At 53.9% G+C, this 16,173-nt stretch overlaps 1 protein-coding gene across 3 annotated transcripts in view; it reads left to right on the top strand.

Moving 5' to 3' along the window:
* Positions 1-16,173, top strand: part of LOC126569215 (hornerin) — a 56,554-nt gene that overhangs the window by 32,218 nt on the left and 8,163 nt on the right. For all 3 annotated transcript variants that reach the window (XM_050226168.1, XM_050226177.1, XM_050226159.1), the window contains exons 3-5: positions 14,377-14,562; positions 14,668-14,829; positions 16,042-16,173. The exon at positions 16,042-16,173 is cut by the window's right edge and continues 223 nt beyond it. In XM_050226168.1, the coding sequence (XP_050082125.1) occupies positions 14,377-14,562; positions 14,668-14,829; positions 16,042-16,173 (480 nt within the window). The remainder of the gene's footprint in view (positions 1-14,376; positions 14,563-14,667; positions 14,830-16,041) is intronic.

The following is a 16,173-nucleotide window of genomic DNA, read 5'->3' as shown; positions in this document are numbered from 1 at the left end:
AATGGCTTCTGCTGCCACCAGACGAGAGCACGATTTATGGATGGCAGGGCCTTTTTGGAGGTCCTTTTGGGCGCGAGGTGTCCTCGACCGTTCAACCACTCCGCGCGCAGCCGGCGCGTGTTCGTGTTTGTTGGCGTGATTGTCTTTCATCCTTAGGCCCGGAAGCAATACCAAAAAGCGGCCCAGATAACTGCGAAAGAAAAAGGGAGAGAGAGAGAGAGAGAGATGAGGGAAGAAAGCAGAAAACTCCTTGACACTGTCGCCAACGACAACGATGATAATGACGACGACGACGACGACGATCAGGCTGTTTGCTACCCGCTGGTACTTATCATCGGAGCCCGGAGCACTGCGGATGGATGGGATGGAAGGGAAGGGTAGCGGTCACCGGTACCACCACCACCACTGTTTTCTTCCATTTTGGCCAATCAGTCACTGGGACTGGAGATGAGTACCGCACGTGGTGGGTGGTTGGGTTTCGGGCAGCAAAATGGAGCCGTCCAGATCGAATTTCCACCCCCGCCTGAGGTCGGCCCCCCCCCCAAAAATGGTGGCTCCAGTATCGGCGGCTAGGTTGGGCTGTCCCTTTTTTTACCGGGCGGGTGAGCTACAGAATTGCCTCTGCCAGTAGCACACAAAGCTGTTTGGCCTAGCTAGCCAGCTCCTGGAGGAAGGTAGAACGTCGATGGCGTCGATGACGACGTCGGGTACACACTCCGTTACACTCGATTGGATACAACTCGTGGCAGCAGCAGCATCAGCAGCTCGGACGTGGCGTCTCGTATTCTGTGCCGCCGGTAGGAGTGTGTGAAGCAGTAGAGTCAATATTGTGCCCCCCAACACACAATCCCTGGACGCCGGCCACAAGGGATGGTGTGAGGGAGAGTGAAGTACAACACCCGGAAGCGCCAAGCTGAATACGGGCCGAGGTTTCGGTTGGCCGTCGTTCGGTGAGCAAATCAAATTCACCAATAAGCGGGGGGAGTTGGCTGCCGGACAGCAGGCGGGTGGTTGAAATGGGCAGGGGGTTGTTGAAGTAAACGCCACGCTCGGCGCCTGCTCCTGGAGTGCTTTACTGGCTGGCTGGCTGGCCCTTGAAGGCGACCGCCCGGATAGGCTTTTGCTGCCTCAGAATAGACGCGTACGAGGGGGCCACTCGGCCACTTTCACGCCGAGGCACGTTCACATCCGGGCAATTGGGCAGCACTTCCGAGACACGACAGCCACCCGGTGCCGGTGCCAGTCAGTCACTCAGTCTGTCAGACACCTCCAGCGAGCGTCTATGATCCATCCAGCAGGAGTATCCAGTTGTTCAGTCTGGACTGGCAGTAAGCACTACCAGTAATGCTTACTAAACCCGGAAGAGAACATCAAACATACACAAAACACCACACCTCAGTGGACACAGCAGCAGCAGCAGCAGCACGGCTTTTGGGGTGACAGACGCACACACGAGCACCCATCCCCCTCCCCCCCCCCCCGGGGGATTTTGCCAGGGAATACAAATTGGATTCTCGGGTGTCGTGATTGGGCAGACCGCTTTTGCGCCTCTGCTGCTACTGCTTGTCAACACCGGTAGGGCACCGGTAGCCGCATTTTTGGCCCGACTGCGAGCGAATCATTCGAGCGGAAAGCCATTATGACACCTTCTGCTGTGGATGCGGATGCGGTGAGCGAGCAGTGAGTGTTTTGGAGTCGATTTTGGAATACATTAGCGTCGTCGTCGTCGTCGTCGTCGAGTTGCCCAGAGGAGAGAGGATGCGAAGGAGCGCCAGCGACGGGACACTGGACAAGCAACAAGCTGCTGCTGCTGCTGCTGGACAAGCACGGTCTCTCGGCCCATCGACTGGCCATCGGCGCCGGGTGTGCTGTGCGCTGATAGCTAAATGTTTGCACAGCTGGTGAGAATTTGACGGGAACACACAGATCGAACCCCCTTCGGGTGCTCCTCCTTGTCCGTCGTTCGGTGTAATTCCCATAAATTTGCACAAAATCAATGTGCCCGGTATGCACTTCCGAGACTCTGTCTGTGCTATGTGGTTGGGTGTGCCACCTCATTTGTTATCTCTTTTACTTGATCTGCTGCTGGTGCTGCTGCTGCTGCTGCTGCTGCTGCTGCTGCTGCTGCTGATTACATTACTTGGAAGCCGTCTCCGTGGCTATTGCGCCGTCAATCGTACCACACGACATGGGACCGTGTTCTGCGGCAGGAGACTTGCCGACAATCTGAGCAACAACAATGGCTTCACCGAAATGCCGCCCCGAAATACCGGGCAGCCTTCTCCCCTGGGGGGGACGACAGACAATTTGCAAATCTCCAGCTGGGACAGCACCGAGCAGCAGCAGCAGCAGCTTAGTTTCGATGGCGATGGATTTGCTTCGATTTTTGCTGCGTCCTCCGCTTTCCCTCCCCCTATTCCCTGTGTCACGTGCTGTGCAGTACAACTGGCAGAGCGTGCTCCAAGGGGCGGTGCTGCCTGGTGTGGAAGAAACGAAGTCCAGCACTCCAGCGGCAATCTAGAGCGGCATCTAACGCTGCGCAGCTGCTGCCATTGTGTGCGAGTGCTAGAGTGAACTCGTCTAGTACCCGGTAGAGTGATAAATCCCCATCAAACGATGGCCATAGTCTTGGCCCGGAATGGGCCAACCCGACGCCGAAAGGATAATAATGGTCGGTCCCGTCCCGAAGCACATTTCTTAATGCACCATTTCTATTGCCCTATCGCATGGGGGGGGGGGGGGGGGGGGGGGGGGGGCCGGCCGGGGTTTCGCGTTCCGTTTTTAACGCGCTCGCGCGCCATGCACGTCATGCAAAGTGCAGCGCTAGGTTCCGTTCGTCCGTGTGGGATGACACTTATGGGTGCACTCGCTGTCATCGTCGTCGTCGTCGTTGCCCCGGCACACAGGGGCACGGAATGTCGTGTCTTGTGTCATGACCGTCCTCCCGGTGGGGGGGAGCCGGTGGATAAGAAGGAAAACCCTTTCCAGGATCCCCTTTTGAGACCTTTGGTTGGCGTGTGTAGCGCTGTACACACAGTAAGCTGTTTCAATTGGGGTTTCTATCCCCCCTTTTCTAGCGGGTACAATGGAAGCTTCACGAAAACAGTGCCATCCTCGATGACCGGCATGTGGAAGGCATGGTAATGATTCCTTGGGGACGAAACCTGCTTGCTAGGAACAGGTTGGATCGTTGGTGCATTCCGATTTCGTCCTTGCGCCCTTCCGTTCCAATCAATACCGTTTCCACCAAGAACAATGGCCGCACACACACATATGTCTGTCGTGGCATTCCTGTATCGTAAGTGAAACCTCATTGTGTGATGTGCAGACCATTTGTTACGTGCCACTCCCGTGCCTGCCGGGCTGGGGCAACATGATCCTGAGCATCACATGCACCACCACCACCAGCAGCAGCAGCAGCAGCAGCAGCAAAAGTAGCACACGAGCACTAGAAGAGGATGGCGTATGGCTCTCCCCGGGTGCTTGATGCTGAGCAGCAGTAAGTGCGCTGCCCACACGTCTCCAGATAATCTCCGGGACGAGACCGGATAACCGGATTTCTTCGGCCATTTGAAGTCGCTGTACGGCCACATCCGCACATCTGAGGAGCCCCCCCCACTCCCCCCCCCCCCGTCCACCTCCATCGTCCTCCCATCCTGTGCTTCAGCTCTTAATGTCTTTGATGCACTGAATTGGGTTTTTAATCAAATCCGAAACCCCTTCCGGACGGTTTTATAGGTCTCTCTTTCTTCTTCTCTGCCTTTCTGGCACCTTTTCTCAGACACAGAGAAGCGCGGGAGCTCGCAAACCATCCATGGATGGTGGTTGCTTCTTGAATTTGAGCTCCGGACAACCTTCTAGGGAGAGAAAGAAAAAAACGGGAAAAAAAGGAAAAAAGAGAGAGAGACTAGTAGTTCAGTGGAGTGGTCCAACGATAACTATAATGATTATGATCAGTGGAAAGGAGGGACCGTGAGGGAACAGAGGACTCGGCATATAGAGTACACTGCCACTGGCTGTCGATATCGTGCACCGAGCCCCCCCCCCCCCCCCCCCCCCCGGACCAGGATCGTCGTTTGGAGGCGATGCAGCAACGCATTTTCATAACCAAGAACCGAACTGGAACGGTGGGCCGCTTGCAGAAAGTTGGTCCTGGTTGGCAGCAAACAGAGCATACGACCCCTCACCCCCCCCTGCACCCGAAAGTTTCAGCCGGAACCTGTCCTGTGAAAAGTTTTCGGTTAAAATGCGGCCCATGAGTAGCCACAGAGCAGCAGCAGCAGCAGCAGGTAGTTTTTGAAAGTCCGCGCGGGTTTGGGTGGATTTTTCATTTCCAGAGAGTGCCGGTGGATGTTTTTCTGTGCGCGCGTGTGTCTACCTGTTAGTTTTTTTCTTTGGGGTTTTTTTTTGCCCGCCCAATTTTGGGTCCACTCAAGGAAGCCTGAAAGCCGGCTATGACTGATTGCGTTGCTTCGCGAGTGTGCGACAGGATCTGGAGGAAAGGAGCGTGGGGGGGGGGGGGTGCTGTGACTTTCCATTTTTCTTCCTTTCTCTAAGTATTTTAACAGGGGTTGAAAGGGGGTGAAACAGGGGTTGGTGAGAGGATCTTACACTGTTTTTCTTCCGGTCAACACCGGGTGTGCGTATGTGGTGCGGTTGAATGAGGTGAAGAGGGGGTGGAAGGGGTGGCCTAGAAGCAGCTCGATCGATCGGCTGACTGTGGTTCTTTTGGTATGTCACTGAACAGCCACTGAACAGGTCGGTGAGTGCGTCGTGACAGGACACAATTTATCATCCTCAAGACAACAACTACACAACGACACTCTCCCTTATTTTTCCCTTCTCTCTCACTCTCTCTCTCTCTCTGCTGTCTGCTCTCTCTGCTCTCTCTTTGTGCGTGTTAATTGAACTCGCAGACACTACTTACTAAATCGGAAAAGCGGATGGTGTGTGGAGTGCAGTCCTTTGCAAAAGCGGAAAAGAAAATTCATCAAGCAAAAGGGGAGAAAAGGGAACCTTCCATTCTACAGCTTGGTCTGGGGATGAAAGTGAAAAACGGTTTGCGCAAAACGTGTCACGGCTCCCTGGGAACCGTAACGATGTTCATCGGTGGTCCTCGCCTGCGCCTTCTACCTTCCATTAAAATAACACACAGCTACACGGCACATGCGTTTCGAGCTGGATTTTGGAATTAATTAACGCGATGATTGACACTTTGGTTTCCGCACCGCCATCGACCACTACTTCGCTTCTCCGCGTCTTTCACACCTTCTCTGTACTCTACACTTTGGTGTCGCTGTGAAGAAAGTGGGTGGTGTGATGATGATGATGGTGGTCCGTCACGGATCCCCAGGCTGAGTGTGGAGCTGTTGTCAATGAATTCGCTGTTTGCCCAACAAACACAAGATAGTGCAAGAGCTCAAGGGGTCTCGCGAATGCTGGGTTAGCTTAAAAAGACGTGCAGCGTCGTGGCCCTGCCGTCGTTGTCGAATTGACACCGAAAGCACTGAGAGAGTGTGTGCGTGGGCCGCAGCGGAAAACACACTTTGAGGTTGAGCATCTAACCGCGAATGCAACAGCGAACAACAGGGATTTTGTTCATTTGGCAAATGAAAGGCTGCGAGTGGCTCTGATCTGGCATGCAAAGCCCTCCATTATCCTTAACCGATGGGGAAGGGGTAGACAGGAGGCGACAAACATACTCTCGAAAATAAGGTCCCGCGCAGCGGTGGCAGCAAGAAGAACAAAAAGAAAAAAAGAAAAACAAAAAAGAAAAGTCTCGCGCTAGCTGCGGGCGGGAATTAAAAACAATATAATCAGTCTCTCCATCCTGCATTTAGAGCTGTCATTGGAGTATTCGCAGAGAGCCACAACTGCGTGTGTGACACAGGGAGAGAGAGAGAGCGAGACTACTTTCCTGATTGACAATCCAGCGAGCGTACATCACATCTAATTGCATGCACCTCCTCCACCACCCCTTCTTCTTCTGCTTCTGTTTTCCAACACAACGGTCAATGGCCGCCCGTCGATTCTTAATTTGCATTCCTGCAACCCCATCCCACTCACGTCCGGCGGAAACAGTCCAGCGCGTTGTTGCGAAAGGATTACCTCTCGAAGGCAAACGTTTGCGTTGATGCCAGAGTTACAGTCGACAACCGATAGACCGGGGGCGGTTGTTGTGGAAGGAAAGTGGATTGTTTTTGCCGTGCCACCTGGCACCTGCTGCCTCCACCGTGTATGCGCTCGTGTGTGTCACTAGCAGCGTAGTAGCAGCATCAGCAGCAGGCATCTTTCTCAGGTGTGCTCCTAGGTGCCAATTGGTTCTGTGCCGTTTTGAAGCTGGTTTCAAGCTGTACCACCGCCCGGTGCTGGTAGTGGCAATCGTCGGCACTCCTTTTTGGGGCGAGTTTCCGAATCTCGCTGGATTTCCTTTCAATCTTCTTCTTTTTCGTTTGATTTTTTTGTTGGCGTTGGATTGCTCCTTTGGTTTGCTTGCTCGCCAGCCAATCGAATCGTGGGGTTGCGATTGCGATTGCCCCGGCATCGGCTAACGCTGCAATCAGACCCATACACTCACCCTGGAGCCTGGTGCAAAAGCAATTTTGCACTTAAACCTGCATCACCGGTCGGACACTCATACAAGCACAAACGAAACAGTCGAACCCAGGCCAGGACATCCTAGGGAAGAGGAGGAGGAGAAACAGGAGCAGGAGTGGCATCCGGTTTGTGTGTCAGCTCTCGGGCGTGTAAGCCGTCGCGAAGTGATTTGTTTGTGCTTGTGCCCTTTGCATTCCCCCTGCACGATGCTGGATGCTGCTGGAAATCCTCGCCGAAATGTCGTATCAGCAGCTCGAGTGCTGGGCGCGCGCGCGCGCGCTCCCCATCCCCAAATTGAGCCAATATCGTCGACGAGGCGAGCCTGGAATTTCTGGAGCGATTTGTAAGGAGCTGTGGGGGAGTGGAAGGTTTTCTGAGGAGGTTTGCGGATGGGATTTTCAATCGTTTCGACGTTAGTAGCGTTTCGTGCACCGGTCTGCACTGTGGGCCCCGAGAGCTGATCGCTTGAATGGCACACAAAAACGGGCTCCTTTATGTTGCAGCAGCGCCCTGCGTGAGTATGCGAGCAGCGTGCTTGTGTGAGCACGTGTTTGACAGTAATGATACGCTAGTTTCACAGATTGCGCTCCCGGGGGTGCCGTAATTGAGCAAATCGGAAGCGCTTACTGCGCTCGATTCAATCGCCTTTGACATCCAGTCAAAGGATGCCAACCATTACACACGCAAATATCACGCAATATGCCCCCCAGCAACCCCAACACAAAATGCCCTTTTTTTTGGATGCCAAGTAGCCTCCGACAAAGGGTTGTCCTTTTCCGAGGCGTTGCGTGACGCGGGCGCGACCATTCAACCGTTCCTGTGCCCCGGGATCATTATTACCGCGGTGTGTCTGACTGACTTTCCAAAATGATCCAACGATCCCGTCGCGTTTTGAGTTTTGCTGACAGATCTGCAAGCAGAAAAGCAGAGCGAGAGAGAGAGAGAGAGAGAGAGAGAGAGAGAGAGAGAGAGAGAGAAAAGGAGAAGCGCGTGGAACCTTTCGGGATGAATGCCGACGCCAATTGCCGATGGCGTAACTTCGAGTGTTGGTCGGCGAACAAACGACGGTGCAATTACCGCGGATCCAAGAGCACAAACACAAACCCCGTTTCAGCCAAACAATAGAAGCGGCTAGCGGACGGACGGAGAGGTGCACCGCCCCCTCTCCGGGAGGGTTGCAACCGAGCATATCGTCCAGTGGGCGCGGTGGCCATCATACCATAAATCGCTTTAATGCATTCGATCGACGATCTTGACGATCACTCCACGACTTTCACCCCTCAGAAGTTTCGAAGGGGTTGCGGTTTTTCGGAGGGGGCGACCGCGATGGCGAAAGGAACCCGGCAAATCACCGTTTGCCAAGTTGGGATTACGCAACGCGCCCAGACACACACACACCAATTGTAGAGGGGTGAAAGGCGCAGCAAGTGCCGCTTGTTGACGCCACGTGGCGCGCGCGCGCGCGCGCGTCTTTCACTTTGGTGGCCGAGAAATGAGCTGGCAAATCTGGCGCAACCAGCATCCAGCGTTGATGTCGTTGACCCTCATCAAGAAGATGCTGTTGCTGGTGCCGTTGCTGTTGGCTTGCTGCTGGACTGGACTGCACCCCAAATTGGATGTTTCCTGCCAATGCAACGCGTGCGCTCGTCAGTTCGCGTGGAGCAATTACGGCGAAAGCCGAAACAGTGGCCCTCCCACGGCCCAATGCACCAAACACTGACACTGTGCTCGAAAAATGTAGCAAACAATGCAAAACAATCTGACGAGGGGAGGGAGAGCGATCAATTATGCAAAGCGCAAGCCAGTGCCACAGTGCGGTTCGCAATCAGCATGTTCCCGGGAGCAGCAAAGCCAGCGAAAAATCGAACGAGCGAAAAACTGAAGATTGGACGAAAGGAGTAAGGGCGGGGGAGTGGAAAACAATAAAAATGCGTTCCGTTCCACGCCGCGTCCCGAGAAAACTGGGAAATTGCGTCGCAGGAAGCGTTTGCTCGCGAGCTTAAGATCGATTTCGTTTGATTTGCAGGCCCGGGGGGGGGGGGGGGGGGCAGATGGATGCATTTCCTCGGTGCACGGTACAATTTGCATTCCCAAGAGGACGGTCGTCCTGTCGTCACTGTCACGTCGATGTCAATCCCCCAGAGGAAAAGCTTTAAGATGGAGAACGGTGCTGGATGCTGGATGGGGGTTGCAAATTGAATTTAAAATTCCGCCGAAATCGCCAACGTTCCCAACTCAAACAACACCACCAGAAGCAAATGCTTCTGTTTGTTTGTAGCTCCAAGCTGTGGGGAGCGGGTGCCCATCCGGTGCCATCAAGCATGTAGCAACTTCAAAGTGAGATATTCAAAGCTGTTTGCCGAGCCAAGTCGAGTGGCTCCTAGCAGTCCTGTGATCGAATTCGGTTGACACAGAACCTCAGCAAGCTCAGCGCAGGCCCAGCGTTTCGCTGGAGGGTTTATGGTTGTCGATGAGACGTTCGCACGATTCGATCTGGGTCACTAGATTGTTGCTACAGCCAGCAGCACCTACAGCCTGCAATAAATCCTTACCATGCCAAAACCACAAGTCGATCGCAGCAGATGAAAAGGGGGATGAAGCCGATTAATAGAATCCGCCCTTTTCATTGCACCAACAAAACACAGAAACCGGTCGGTGTTCCGGTGGTTGACATCCGCACGGCTCCCGCATCGCTATCGGTTAACGCACAAGTGGGCGCGGCTATGACCAGTGTGCCAGTTCATGCCAGTTGGGCCCGTGGGACGAATGGAACCAAAGAAAACCAGGCAAAGATTGGTTGGTTGTTGGTTTTTGGAGGGTGGCGGGGGAGGGATAATAACGGTGGTGAGATCGATGGGCCCCACCGGGACGCCTCCGCTTCCGCATTCCCCCTCAAGAAACTCCGACTCCGGCGCCAGCACTCGAATACCTTCGAATCAGCAATTATCACCCCTTCCACACCGTTGCTTCCCTGGCGCGCGCACGCCCTCTGGTCTCATTAGAGTCGCAGGAAGGCCCTTGATGCTGGCACATTGATGTATCACTGTAGGGGGCCTGCCCCCCCCCTAAGAGACACGCCGCTTCCTTTCGCCTTGAGCGCTTCTCGAGTGTTTGTCTTCCGAGCTCTCATTTCGCCAGAAGATTAATTAGCAAACCAACTGCCACTGTTGCACCACAATGTTGTATGTGTATGTGTGTATGTATGTGCGTGTGTTGTTTTTGGTGCTACTAATACACCACGCACCGTAATACACACCCCACACTTACATGCACGCGGGCGTATAAATCGTAAATCGCTCGAGGATCCAATTGTTGAAAGGCGTGGACGATGGATAGTGCTACTGCTGGGGTGCTGCTACTGCTGGGTTTCACTCGCTGGTCCACAGTGCTCCTGCTCGTCCGTATGGTCAGCACTGGCCCCCCGGGTCCAGGGTGTCCACTTGGTCCTTGGTGGTGGCTGGTACGTAAATCTGCGAATTGCTATCATTACGATGGTCCTGCGAGGCGAACCAAAGACACTTCTTCCGACAGACCGGACAGAAATAAGAACGGAAAAGGAAGAGAGAGAAAGAGAGAAGGCTAGTGGGAGTGGAAAAGTGTATCGGTTGTGCCCCCGGGGCGAGGGCCGTACGTGCCTTGGCGCAATGATCAGAGACGGTGACCGGTAAGTTCTTGGCAGGAGTGTCTGGAACCCGTCTCCGGCGGGGGTTGCCGGTTGCCGAAGAGTCAGGACGGAGGGCGAGGGAGAAGCTAAAAGTATTTAAAAGTTTTGCTCTCGTTTCCGCTTGCCCATATCCTTCCATCGTGGCTCCATCTACTCAACCCATGATCAATCAAGCTGATGGGTGGTTGCAACAGCAGCAGCAACAGCAATTACAGCAATCGGAATGTTCATTTCCTTCAACTCCTCCCTCCCCGGCGTTCGGCTCGGCAGACATAGGAGACACAAGCGAATTGAAGTGGGATTGTGATCGGAGGAAAACAATTTCCCGCGCTGGTAGTGAAAGCCGAAATCGGAAAACCGTCGTCGCACGGGTGTTCTCGAGGATAGGAAGGCGTCCAGGACTATCCTGTTCTTTCGCTTTCGCTGTTGCCCCAAAGTTAAACTGTTTCATTCCTACTCACAAATTCACATGGCGAACGAGCGATGGCGTGTGTTCGTGACGTTGTACGGACGGAAGGGTGTTTAAGCATAAATTAAGATAAGAAGCAATAGCAACCGATTTATGTTTCCCGCCTTGGATGGACACCTAATCCATGCATGCCAGCCGGAACTCAACGCCTGATCCATACGATTAGATACCGAGAAGCATCCCCCCAAGGACTTGTATCGCGAAAAGGGAGTTTGGGTGGCGTTGGAATGCAATATTATATATTTCATCGTTTCCAGCAGCCCTACAGCAGCAGCAGCGACATTGCGACAACATCGAACCGACCGGTGCTGCGAATATAGCTGCAAAGTTCCGGCAACCATCAGGCGTGATATGTGTTGCACCCGACAAGCACACACGCCATGGTGTTGGTGTGTTGCGCTATAAAAAAAAAATTCGGGCAAAAGTGTCCTACACAAGGTTGTCGAGGGGGCAGCGTGCAGAAGAAACTGTTTAACTACTTTCTTACACCGACACCGTACCGCCACGGTAACGGTAGTTGAGGTTTCGCGCGTGCATTAATCTTCACTTCTACGCCAGGCGTTGGCGTTGAAGGGCCTCGTTTGTTTTTTTCGTTACCAAGCACAACAAACTACTACTACTGCTGCTGCTGCTGCTGCTGTTGTTAGAACTACTTCTGCGCAACTCTACTCCTTGTTTCTGGCTGTCCTGGGCAAGAGTTACAGAAGAAGCAGTTGTCATTAGCGGGGCGTGTTCGCTCACGCGGAGAAACGCATCGTGCAATGCATATATCTGGAAAAGTTTTGCTTTGCAGTTTCCCCCCCGCTATCCCGGTGACGCCACTGAGCAAGGTTCTGTGGTGTTCATTGAGCCACGCTGAGCCACCCGGGCGCTTGTGCTTAACGTTGGCTGCAAGGATTCTTGGCTGAGTGGTAGAAGCCTCGTGTCCTGGCCACGGTCTCCTTACGGATTTGTTTATTGCAGTTCCAATCCTTCCCAGGCAGCTGCGTGCTAGTGCTCCGGTGTGTTCGGGGCTTGTTTAGCGATTGTCGCGTCGCTTCGCGATCGCTACATGACTAGATTCGTGCACCAGGAACGCGTTTAAAGTACTAGTGAGCGTGGAAATTCGTGGAATCCTCGCCAAGTCCCAAGCGCCGGCTACCTCGTGTGTACTTCTGACGAATAATAAAGTCCTTGACCACGTTCCGACTTCGGAGCGGATTCCTTAAGGCGATATCTTGCAGTGTGAGCACAGTCTAGCGCTCTCTTTGCTTCAAGAACGGTTCGATCCGGTTCTATACTGTGCCGCTAATAGATTGCAATTGAGCTCCGCAGCTAGGGGAGCTGAAAGGACACTCACTCCCATTCGAAGGACCCGGACTTATTCACCGGGTATGGTAATGGTCCCCTATTATAGCAGGAATTGACGACGAAAACGGCAGACCCACCCGTTTTACAGAAGCGGGCAAGGTCACGCCGAGGTCGAAGAAAGATTTTCCCCCGGGCATTCGGACACATGCCACCAGACCTCCACTTTCTCTCTTCCTCTCTTCGATGGTGAAACAGCGCAATAAAATCTAATACTCCCTTTCGGGGTCAGCGAGTCGATCGCCAGGGGATGAGAGGGTGTGATTTTAACGAAGCACCCGTTCTCGTCCGCGCAATGCTGCGGCCCTAACGACCAGCGCCGGCCGACCGGTGGTGACGATGGTGACAACGGAGACACACGGACCGACCTCCATAAGCTACGGTCAATCGGTTTCTCTTCTTTTGCGGCAGGTTGTTTGTCGAAACCATTTCGAGATTCGGGCCCTCTCTGTAGCGCAGTTTATTTTTCCTGCAGCCGTTTTTTTTTTCTTCACTTGCTGTTGTTCGTGTTTTTTTTTTCTTGCATCACGAGACATAAAAAATGGAAGCAAATAAAATGGCTGTTCAACCGGAAAAGCATAAATAGTCGCCCGATAATTGTTTCGTTTTCGATCGATTTTCGCGCCTGACCGGTGGAAGGACGGAGACGGGTGACTAAATTTATGGTTCCCACTCGGTTCTGTTCTGCTCTGCTCCCTCTCGCGCCGGTCGGCAACCAGGGGGACCTTTGGAGGCTTTCCAGGGCCAACGCCAGGGCTGTTCTGGCAAAAACAAACGGTATCCATCAAAAGACTGCCGACGAGGAGATACCTGCCGCCCAAACCCAGCACGAGCCAGAAACACCGATCGAGCCGGCAGGCCGGCAGGGTAATCGATTTCGAACGAACTGCAACGAGTTGCAAGCCACAGTGCACCATCACTGCCGGCAACGGCATTAAATCGGTAATGGATGGCCAGTGGGTGCGATTCAATGATCCGCGCGAGCCCGTTGCCGTTTGCCGTTGCTGCACAACAGGGCATGGTGCCGTGCCGTGCTACAAGCGTGCCCGGTGCTCTACAGGTGCTCTGCTGGCGATGGAGGAGGTGGCGCATAAATCACCGCCATCGACCACGGCACTGCTTGCCCTCCGCCACCCCCTTTTCGTGCCATCTTCTGTCCGTATGGCAAACGGAAAAGATCCGTGCTGTTGGGTAGGCACGATGACGACGTTCCTAGTGCTTCCGGTTTCCGAGGTGCTCACACTCTGGTCACGTGGCCACGTTCCAAATCATCTTTTCCTGTAAAGAGCAATCGCGAGAGAGAGAGAGAGAGAGAGAGAGAGAGAGAGAGAGAGAGAAAGAAATTGAGATATTTGTAGAGATAGAGGACGCGGAAGGAGACAAGTAACGCCAGATACCTTGACTGGCAGGTACAATGGCGGCCAGCCTCTAATACATATCACAAACTTTGGACTTTTCGATCCCGCATCCGGGTCCGATGGGTCCGGGCCGTGTTCCATCACAAACCGCCGGAGCCGGACATTCAATTAGCCACGCAGCGTGCACACAGCAGAACTAACTGCACAGAACCGCTGCACACACCGGTCCGTAAACTCAATTAACTGGACCGCAGAACTTACACACTGCAGCGGCTGTGCGCAGCGGTGGCACATTCCAGGGACCATCGGGCACTAATCGGCCTCGCGTTACCCACACCCGCACACACTCGAGTGCGCCCCAATCGAAGTAATTAAATTTCTATTTGAACTTTGACAGTTTGCTAGTTTGTGATGATGATGATGATGTAGCGGTTAATTGCACGGGAATTGAGGGGTTGGGAGGGAAGGGTGCAATGGCCACCAATCCATTGATGTGCTCCTGTTGAAGGTGCGGTTTGCCAGCTTGCCTTTTCGTGTGCTGCTGCTGCTGCCGCTGCTGTTGCGGTTCTCATTCGGGGCGAGTATGAGACGTTAGATGAGCAGGAGCGGAAAGTAAAGGACATGCGAGCGAGTGAGTGAACGTACGAAGCCTATTCGAACACACGCGAGCAACAGGTTAGACGTAAGGGTTACCGCCAACACCAGCGGTAGCAAATTGGGTACGGATGGAGCCAGCCAGCCCGCATTGTTCCCGTTGGTATGTGTGGGGGGCTTATGGTCGCTTGCTGACAGTGTGTCGTGAGCGGTGATTAGACTCATTATCGGCACCAGCAGCAGAGTGCATCCTGCAGAGAATCTGCTGCTGCTCCTGCTGCTGTACGCACGTTGATAATAAGATATCGAAAATACCATCTAATCCGTATCATCCCTTTCGTTTACAGATCGTTGCCGTAATGCTGCTGGTGGCGCTGCTAGCGCTGGCAGCCCGTGCCCGACCATCCACCGGTAAGCTCGATCCGTCCGATCTCGCCGACATCGCCCTGGTGGAGGAGGATGTGGCGCGCATCAAGCGCTCCGGGCTCGGTTCGGGCAGCGGCTCCTTTGACCTGCTCGGTGGTCTCAAGAAGGTAAATGACGACGCGGCCTGATGAAGGCGGCTGCCTTTACGGCGAGGTTTTGGCTAATGTTTTACCGTTCTTTTTTTTTCTGTTTTTGCCTTTTGTGCTTTGCAGACCATTCTGTCCGGCATAGGGTCCGCCTCGGCATCACTGGTCGCCGGCAGCAGCAGCTCGTCGCTTTCGTCCGGCTCGGGACACGGCAGCAGTGGTGGCAGCAGCTCCGGACACAGCTCCGCCGGCTACGGTTCGTCCGGCCACTCGTACGACAAACCACACGTAAGCGAAACGACACCGAGCGACCGACCGACCGCTCCGGGCTGGTCAGCGGTCAGCAGAAAGCACTTACGGGGATTGCAGTGCCGCAGGGCTAAAGCGGCGGCCAGCAAAGTGTGGCACTTTGCTTTATTCTGATTTGTTATCCAATTCGCCGGCTCTGTGCTCCTCCCCCCCCCCCCCCCCCCGTCCCTTTTTCGCCCAGTGGTTTCCGGTGCGATAAAGGGGTGCAAAGGAGCCCCGAGGTCGGCAGGTTAATCATAACTTGGTCCATATTTTACATTTACCCAAGCGGGGGACCGGGCCGTCCCACCTGCGTGGGGGGGGGGGGGGATCGAGGGAGGAAGAGAGAGAGAGAGACCGTTAACTGCAGAAAGCACAACTTCCGTCGTTCGGGCGCCCTTTCTTTCCTACCTCTCCCTCTAGACCGCGGTGTGTTTTGGTCGCGCATGCAATGAAGCGTTTAGTCGCAGCTGCTGTGCTACTGCAGCAGCAGCAGCGCAGAATGGGAATGGCACAAAGGAAGCATATTCCATGGTTTATTGGCACCCCAGGTTTATAGTTGCTGACCAACGCGAGCTAATCGTATCGTATAAGCAACAGCCCCATAGACCACAGTCACTACGATTTAATCGATCGCAGTGGTTACGCTGCGAACCGTTAACTGGCCCACGTGTACATTATTAATCGTGTCCCAGTGGCTGGCAGTCTGGTGCTACATCTGGATCGGTGTTGCATCTGGACATTGGTCTGCTCAATTAGCGAACAGTGCCGGTAGCTCCCACGCCCACGCCATATGGCGCCGGTGGTGGTCGAGGGATTGTGTTTCAAAAACAAAAAAACAAAAAACAAGTGCGAGACAACGAAACATTATGTAGCTGGGGTACATGCATGGTAATGTGTCCATAGCACGCAGCGTTTGTGTTTCGTATGTCGCGCGCACAGTCCCAGTGCGCTGCTAAACCGCGCGAGGCAAACCCACGGTTTTAAAAGCCCGGGTGTCACCCAATCCCGGTGTTGTGTTGTTTGCTCGCACCAACAACACCAAAAAGTCTCGCTCGCTCTCTTCACGCAATTCAAACGATCAATCGCACCACCACCACCACCAGACATGCTGGTACAAGGACATCAATAGCGCCAACAGGATGCATCCACGGATAACAAAGCCTTTAATTTGTTTCTTTTTTTCCCTCTACCTCTTTCTCTCTCTCGCAGGAGGAGTCCCACTTTGATGGTTGGTCGCTAAAGAAGTCGATCCTGAACACGCTGTTCCAGGCGGTGAAGGCCATCACCGGTGGCGTGACCGCCATCAAGGGTCAGCTGATCAAGGGTTCCGGCTATCTGGTG

Source organism: Anopheles aquasalis, chromosome X (genome assembly GCF_943734665.1).
Source record: "Anopheles aquasalis chromosome X, idAnoAquaMG_Q_19, whole genome shotgun sequence".
Lineage (NCBI taxonomy): Eukaryota > Metazoa > Arthropoda > Insecta > Diptera > Culicidae > Anopheles > Anopheles aquasalis.
Note: the sequence above shows the minus strand (reverse complement) of the source record. Positions and strands in the feature narration are given on the sequence as shown.